At 47.1% G+C, this 8,720-nt stretch overlaps 1 protein-coding gene across 1 annotated transcript in view; it reads left to right on the plus strand.

Moving 5' to 3' along the window:
- Window positions 1-3,673, plus strand: part of DMGDH (dimethylglycine dehydrogenase) — a 527,940-nt gene extending 524,267 nt beyond the window's left edge. The window contains exon 16 of the mRNA XM_086960740.1: window positions 1,703-3,673. Within this exon, the coding sequence (XP_086816866.1) occupies window positions 1,703-1,918 (216 nt within the window). The 3' untranslated portion in view covers window positions 1,919-3,673. The remainder of the gene's footprint in view (window positions 1-1,702) is intronic.
- Window positions 3,674-8,720: the final 5,047 nt, after the last annotated feature.

An 8,720-nucleotide genomic window follows, 5' to 3' on the forward strand; every position in this document is an offset into this window, starting at 1 on the left:
TGCTACATGGTGTAGTGTGCTATTCATGTAGTCAAGTGCTTCAGTGCCCCACATAGGGGTAGTAAGCACTATATAAATGCGGCAGTACAATTTAACCCTTTACCTAAAAAATCTTGAGTCAGTCACTGCTGCTTCAATACGAGCGACGTGGCAGCACTATGACAGACTAAAGCTGATGCTTTTTTCAGGAACCTAAAGAATGAGAGTGGAGTATATTTGTTAGCACATTGATAATTAATAAGTCTTTCTTAGCGCTTTCTAAATCCCTGTTGCTGCTCCTTAGAAGGATTGTGGTTAACCTTAAATGTAGTGTACCTCTGGTCTGAGAAAGGAGATGCTCCTTAATTCTTTAAAACCAGGCACCAACATTCTACATTTTCTACTTGCATTGTGGTGTTGTAGTTGATAGCCTTATAGTTTACGTAAGCTATGCTAATTTGAAAGAAGCATTTGACGATATAGATTCTATTGGAGTGAGGTGATACGATTGCATCAGATGGCTCATCACTAGGGGACATTCAGCATGTAAAGTTTTATAGCTGTGAAATATCCCATGCCCCGGCCTTCAAGGAAGTAAAAGTTGTAAGACCTGTCTCCTAGTTGACAGGTTGACTTGAGCAAAGACGGTGACTCCCTCGAATGCTGAGTGGTTTGGAGTGCTGGGTCGGTTTTAGAGTCAGCACACTTTAATATGTGATGATACTCCAAGTATTTTAGTGCAGTAGACAAAGCGTCAGTACTGTGAAAGCTTCCTCTCTAGAACGGCTTTGACATTCTACTGTCAGGTTCCTCTAAACACTGTTTTAGGTACTGGATGTCTTTAACTGAGGAAACCATCAGATACATAGGTATTAGCTAGTATCTTCATAGGACTGTGTACACCCCCGTCCCCCAACCCTTTTAGTAGAAATTCTAAACTGCAGAAGCACCTATAGTTACAGACACAAGACTCATATCTCACCACCTCCTGAAGAAATAAAGTGAATTCCTTTATTCGGCGACTGTGTTTTGTGGAAGTAATTTGGCTTTCCCTAAAATCGAATTCCCCGTTTACATAAACAGGAGTTGAAAGATAGAGTTCATTTACGTCGAAGGTCTGTCTTACTTTGGTCTGTGCTGGACTCACACATGCAATTTTTTCGGAAATCTGTCAAAGCCTGATTTGGGGATTCCGTAGATTTCGACGCTGCAAGTAGTTTTTAAATGCACAGCAGTAAATAGTTGGTATATATGTGTTGGCAGAATGGGAAATGGGAAATCTCCCGAACATTTCATGAGGGTGTCTGAAAAGAGGAAGCTGTTCTTCAGGGAGAATTATTTTCCCTATGGAGAAAAAACAGGAAATAAATATTGGGCAAATCCGGTGTTCTGCCTGTTTTTAAACAGGCAGATTTTCCATAGTGGGAAATCGCCAGCATTGAAATCTTTTAAAAGATGTATATTTCCAGAACATACTTCTCAAAAATCGGTTTTCGTGAATCACAACAGATTCGTACTTAGGAGACGAGGGTTTTGCGAATTTATAAGTGACTGAGACTTGAAATTATGTTTTTGAATTTTTAGATAGTTCTTACTCCTAAATCGTTATGATACAAAAAAACTTGAGAATTCGGGAAAGCTTGTTATTGTGGCTTATATACCAGAATATTTTTGGTCCACTTGCAATGTGTAAATAAAACGAATTTCTCTGCTTAAATTTCAGGTTGTTGGAAACACGACATCCGGAACCTACAGCTATGGTACCCAGCAGAGCCTTGCGTTTGCCTACGTGCCCATAGAACTTAGTAAAGTAGGACAGACACTAGAAATTGAACTTCTGGGCCACCACTATCCGGCGACTGTTGTCCCAGAGCCCCTGTTGTTTACTGAGCCCACAAGAAACCGCCTCCAGCAAAAGGGTGGGAGCGCCAAGGCTTGAAGACAGACCAGAAGACCTGAAAATGCATTGAAAGAGATGGTGCTACACACATTTGCATTGCTTTTAGCAAAAACTGCCCTTCTTCAGGGCTAGTGCCATATTTCCTTAATATTTGGAGAGGAACACGGCCTCTTATATTTTTACTGATTTCCCCAATTGTAATACAGAAAGTGGATTTTGAAGTATCTCGGCAACTGTGAACTACAAAGCAATGCAACCCAGCGGATGAGTGTCTCTGGCTGCACAACTCACTTGCCAGATGGTTGTTTTGTTGCAACTCACAAAGGCACATGAAGACACTGGTGTTACCTTCTTTAGGGATTTGGAAGATTTGAATATCCTCTTCACCTCTGGTCTTTGGATAAGAAAAAGTTGAACATGCCACTATGTCATGTATTTATAAAGTACTAAATCTTTGGGAAAACTGGCGTGTTACTAGAGTGTGATTTCTATGTAGCTAAAAATCATGCATAACTTCACTTCTGCATACACTTAAAATGCATCACTTTTTCATTGTAAGGATTCCTTATGTTACCAAAAATGTTACGTACTCTACAAGAATTAAGTTGAATGTCCACTGTTCGTCTTGTTGGCACTGGACCACTATATCGCTTAAATTCACTCATGTAGACTCTACAATATGCAAAACAAAAACATTGTGCAAGAGTACTGCACATTTATCAAGGTACACATGATCTTTTAACATTGAATCAAATATGCTGTACCTTACGGTAGATAACATTACCCCGCTATATTGCTAAATTATCCCGCTATATTGCTAAATTATCCAGTCCGAGACAACCCTGTGCCATTGTGTTTTGAAAAATGTTGTACCATTAACTTTTTTCCAAGCTGGGATATATTTAATCATGTAAGAATTTTAAAGTAGTACTTCAATTTTCCAAATTATATGTATAAAATTGATATAGCTAATCTAGGATACATATGTTAATATATGAGCCTTCTCCTTCCTATTTGTTAAACTCCTTACTATAGGGATAAGAGGTAAAGTAATTCTGATTCTGCACAGCCTTCTGAGGTATATCATGTTTGTGTGTGTGTGTGTATTTCAAATGTGTTCACTTTTAAAAGGATTTTGCAAACGATGCATGCCTGTTAAAATGTGTTCTTGTGGTTGGTCTCTGATGATCAAGGGCAAAAAGCTGTTCTCTGATCCAGTGAAAATCTCTGCAAAATGATTTCTATTTTCATAGATGTCTTCTGACCTATACCAATGCACCAAAACATGATGTGCTATCTGCTGCATATTAGCAGTGTAATTGAATCAAATATGTGTTCAAGCTGACCTGCCTGTAATATTGATATCTCGAGGCTGGTGGTGGTGGTGTTTAAATTCAGCAGCGTATGCCTTCACTAGCAAGAAGGTAAAACGACTTGTTCTGGGGGCCAATGAAGATAATCTGTTGATTGTCATATGTGAAGGTCACAGTATACATTTCCCAAGAGAGCTTTAAGCCTCCAGAAAATAAGTAAAAGCTTAAATAGAATATGTCATTGGAAAGCTAATTTGAATAAAAAGCGCCTTTCAATGGTGAATAATTAATGCAAGCTGACACCACCTTGTTTAAATCTGAATATCATTTTGTAATGCAGGGCAAAATTAACGTAAGTGGTTATTGCATAGAGGTTGTGCTGCCCGGCGTGAAATTTCAATTTAAAAAAGTATTTTCTTTGTCATGTTTGTCTAATTTGCTGGGCCAATTACATATAAAGATGACAAATGGTAAACATGAACCGTTCAAGCCCTTTTTATGTATCCTGCAGAGCGCTGTGATATTTTAACGTTTTATCGGGCAGGATGGCGTGAATTAGTACAGACAGACCCATGTTTCAAGGGAAAAAGGCCAGTTTGTTAGGAAAGGTCTGCATGAACGACGACTATAACAATGAGCAGATAATAACCCCGTCCTCACTAATACAGAGCACATAATCCTAACAGTACTGCCTTGAAACCCCCGAAGTCCTAACCACAATCAGATACATCCCAACATCACCTTTTAAGACCTTCAACCATCATCATCAAATCCTCAAAAGCATGCTTCCTCCTCACCGCCCTTAGGCACCTTGACTCTGCTCCGCCTACACTCAAACCACGCCCAGTCCCTGTTTATTACAACCCAAGCTGGATTTGCCCACTCAGAAACGATTCAACCCTGACATCAGCAGCTTCACCTGCTCTCTTCCTGCCAAGTGACCTACACTTACAACGTATACCCTCATCCGGACCCCCTGCCTATCCTCTTGCCCCCCCCTCTTCATACCGCCCCTGTGGTATGATCAACTCGAGCTCGACTCCACCACAACGAGCTATCAACTCATTGTTTACGTTGAATCTCACCACGTTCAGGAATACGAAAATTAGATGAGACGCAACATCTCCGTATCCCCGAACAATATTAAAGTGAAACCCAATTTACCAATCTGAAATCCCACGATTATTCGGGATCAATAGTCTTATGTTCCCCTCCATACCTCTGACTCATCCAATATGGCTGACGGTTGAGACCACTCTTTTGTCTTCCGTCCTGCCAGACCGGCGCTAGCTCCTCTTGTCAGCCTATGCGCATGCGCGGATTCTGAATGTGTGACCACGCCCCCCGTTGCACTCGCCATAGTATGGAGACGCAGGGTACAAAAACGCTACACCCACGGCGACTTCCTTACCAGTCGCTCTAGATCCCGCACGGATTACGCGTGGGGGTAGGTTTGCAGGCAGAGACCGCACGCCATTTGGGTAAGTTTCTTTGGATTGGTGTCGGCTCACTACGGGTTGAGCACCATAAAAACACTTGTGGCTCTTCACGCCATTACATGCTGGGGCCTTTGGTATAAGCTGAGACCGGTTAACCTGGGGCACATGGGCTTAAACAGGAGACGGGGATCTCAGTTACATTGCTGTTTGGTGGATGTTACACTGACAGAAGAACACAGGCTTTTCCTCTCCTCGCATTCTCGCGTCTTCAGTCCTTGTTGACGCTGCAGACTCAAGGGGCATGACGAGACTCCGGTGCTTTACTCTGTCAATCACCACTAATACAGGAATGGCTGTACCTCCGAAATCTACTCGGAGTGCCTAATTCTGCTACAGTTACCGCTCTGAAGAGTGAGCATTGGACACCAGCAGTGGAATTGGCTAGGTTAGCCCGGTTGTAAATGGTCTTTTCCAATAATTGAGTACCGGCTAAAATTTAAGGATACCAATTGTCCTTTCCCCTTTCCCTACTTCTCTTAGGTCCCTGACTCCTCTGTGCAGGTCCCACAGGAGCAGACTGCGGGGCACCTTAGGGACACACTTAAGGTAAGCACCTTTGACCAATCTTCTTTTGTTTTGACTCGGCTGAGTCTTTTAAATATTTTAGTGTGTGTGTTCTGTATATAGAATGCACCTAGGTTCTAGAGGAGAACTATTTTGACACACCTCCTTATATGTTCTCCCTTTCTCTAGGCTGCACCACTCGAGGCAGGACCAGTTGGCCTGCCCCATCACAGACCTTAAAGATAAAGGTTGTATGAAATACGTTTTTTTCACTGTGTAGTACTTAACACCAAGGTCCTGAGGAATTGCTAGATTAGCAAGAAACATGTCGACCTAAACAGAGGGTTGCAGATATTTTCGCCACAAACAACTCGTGGCGTCTATCTCCCCTCCCACTATTTTAACCAAGGGAGTTTAGTCACACCATTAAAATTCCTTGTGGACGAAATGCCAATATCCTGATCTTTCCGGATTATACTAAACAAGTGCAACAACAACGCCAATCCTTCGCAGCGGCCAAGGCCCGTCTCAGGGGTCTGCAGCTACAATACGCCCTACTCTATCCTGCAAGGTTGCGGGTGATCTTTCAATCTCGTACTTTCTTCTTTGACACCCCAGACGAGGTCTTTCAATGGACGGATGAAACTGTGAAAATTCGACCCAACATGGCGAAGGGAGGAGAGTCTGACTCCTCCGCAAGTAATTCGGCCGGGGGAGGCCAGGAGAGTCAGCGTAAGCACAGGGGCCGTTCGCGCTCAAACCGCAGCTCGAAATCTGTATCAGCCACGCGTCGAGGCGGGGGAGCCCAGGATGCCCAGGAGGATGTGCCTTGACTTTTGTGAGACCTGACTAATAACTTGCTTGAATGCTTTATGTGTAGGGACCAGTCACAATGCTGTCGAGGCCGGCGTCCCACAGGGGTTGGTAGGGAGGGGCGACGGCCTAGTTCCATATGGGCTGCTGCGAGGGGTTAAGTTGGACGGGACCATGCTCCGACCACGACAGGTGCTTCCACGTTTGGGAGGTGCGGGTTGGGGGGTGGGCGGGGTGAAATTGGGGTTTGGTTACGTGGGAAGGGGAGAGAGTTTGCGCTGAAACTACTGCTTGCTGACTGTCCTCAAGGTAGCCAGGGTTGCCGGCGTAGCTTGAGGCTGCGACACATTGCACAACTTCAAAGGTTATGGCTGGTGAGGGAGTGCGGTTAGGCCCGGGTGGGACACAGATCATGTGCTGGAATGTGCGGGGTATGTTGGATAAAGTGAAGCAGGGCTGTGTTTGCCTGGGCTAAGAGGAGGGGGACGGATATACTCCTCCTACAGGAGACACATCTGCTCGGTACCAAGGCATTATGCCTACAAAGGAATGGGTTCACACACACACCACTCGGGGTTCACAAGAGGATCACAGGGGGTGGCGGTCCTTGTCCACCGTAGGGTCCCATTTATACATAAACGTACGTGGACAGACCCACAAGGTAGATTTGTCTTTGTGCATGGAGAGATCAGGGGTGACCCAGTCCTTATTGGTAGTGTATACGCCCCGCCTCCGCTACAATGACCCCCAGTCGAGAAACTGCTTTCCCTGTGGGTTGACATGCTAGACGCCATGTCCATCGTGGGAGGGGATTGGATTGACGTAATGGATGTTGCAATTGATAGATGGCGCAGTGCGGATGGTGATCGTGGGGCGGCGGGTGGGGACAGCCACATGTCCCGGTTGCGGGCCCTGGCCACGGGTTTGGATTGGGTGGACACGTGGAGACACCAACATCGCAAGCGCAGGGAGTACACTTATTTCTCGGCAGCACAGGACTCCTTCTCCAGGCTGGATTACATTTTTGTTCAGGGGGCATGGTTCTTAGTTTACTGTCTGCCGAAATCCTGCCAAGGGCGCTGTCTGACCATTCGCCGGTGTACGTGATACTAGACACTGGATGAGCCCGGCAGCCGTTCCGATGGCGTTTGCCACCGTGGCAATTGACGCAGGGACCTTACCGGGCCCATATGACATGTGAAATTGCTCATTTCCTGTCGGTGAACGTGGGCACAGTGGACACTGCGGCGATGCTCTGGGAGGCGATGAAGCCCACACTGCGCGGTGTGGACATCTCATGGTGTGCGGCTGCGCTCAGAGAGAGGCGTAGGGACCTAGTGCGGCGCGAGGCGGACTTAGAGGCGCTGGAGCACAGGGGCAGAGAGGAGGACGGTGGGGCGGCCAGGAGACAGTTGGTTCTAGCTCAGCAGCAATACTCAGCGATGCTTCTAGATGAGGCCAAGCAGGCATGGCTAGCCACGCGTAGTCGTATATATCAATGGGGCGATAAGTCCAGTAAGATGCTGCATCGACTGTGTCAGGGTGACATGCACGCCCAGCCCCCGCCCCAGATAGTGGGACTCGATGGGGAGCCCCTATTGGAGCCGGCGGCATTGGCTGACAGCTTTGCCGCATATTATGAGGCCCTCTACACGCTGCGGGAATGTTTGGAAGCGGAGGTCGTTCAACGCTTTATAGATGACCTTCTACCTAGGGCCGTTACTGACGAGGCGCGCGAAATATTAGATCGCCCCCTGTCGGACGAGGAGCTCGCCACAGCGCTGGGTGAACTGAACCCGGGCAAGGCTTCGGGGCCGAATGGATTCCCTAGAGAGTTCTTTAAACACTTCATGACTCAGCTGAGCCCACACTTTCGCCCGGTCATAGAGGAGGCACTGGAGACCGGCTCGCTGCCACCGGACTGGCGCCATGCAGAGGTGGTGTTTTTTTTTTTAAGCCTGGGCGACCACCAGAGACGCATGCGTCCTATCGCCCGATATCTCTGCTCAACACAGAGGCCAAGATACTAGCCAAGTCCCTCGCTAATAGACTCAAGCCGTACATTACCGACCTGGTACATCCTGACCAGACTGGTTTTATGCCACAGCGGGCTACACGCCATAATATACGACGGGCGCAGGTCGCGGTGTCGGCCTGGAGAAGGTTGGGGGAGCATGCTGCACTGTTCTTAGCCGACATGGATAGGGCATTCGATTCCCTAAGCTGGACGTATCTTTTCGCTCTTTTGGGGCGTCAATCTGGGCCCTCGTTTCCTGGCATATGTGCGGCTCCTCTATACGGATCTAACGGCGGCGGTGCGGGTGGGGGAGGCGATATCACGCTCCTTTCGCTCGAGCGTGCGACGAGACAGGGCTGCCCCCTCTCCCCGTATCTATTTGCCCTGGCTATGGAGCCTCTAGCGGCGTGGGTGAGGATAGATGCTCAGCTCCGGGGGTTCCAGTGGGCGGGTGGCGTGACGGATAGAATAGCGTTGTACGCCGATGATGTCCTCTTTTTTCTTACCAACCTGGAGCGCTCAGGACCTAGGCTCCTGCGAATTCTGCAAATTTTCGGCGAAACTTCTGGGTTATACTTAAATCCTCGGAAATCAACCTTATGGATTCTGGGCGGCCCGCAGCAGGTTGGGGACTGGGCGGGGGAGCTCCAAATAGCCACAGATGGCATGAGATACTTGGGGGTGTTCCTGTCGGA

This window comes from Lissotriton vulgaris, chromosome 3_1 (genome assembly GCF_964263255.1).
Source record: "Lissotriton vulgaris chromosome 3_1, aLisVul1.2, whole genome shotgun sequence".
Lineage (NCBI taxonomy): Eukaryota > Metazoa > Chordata > Amphibia > Caudata > Salamandridae > Lissotriton > Lissotriton vulgaris.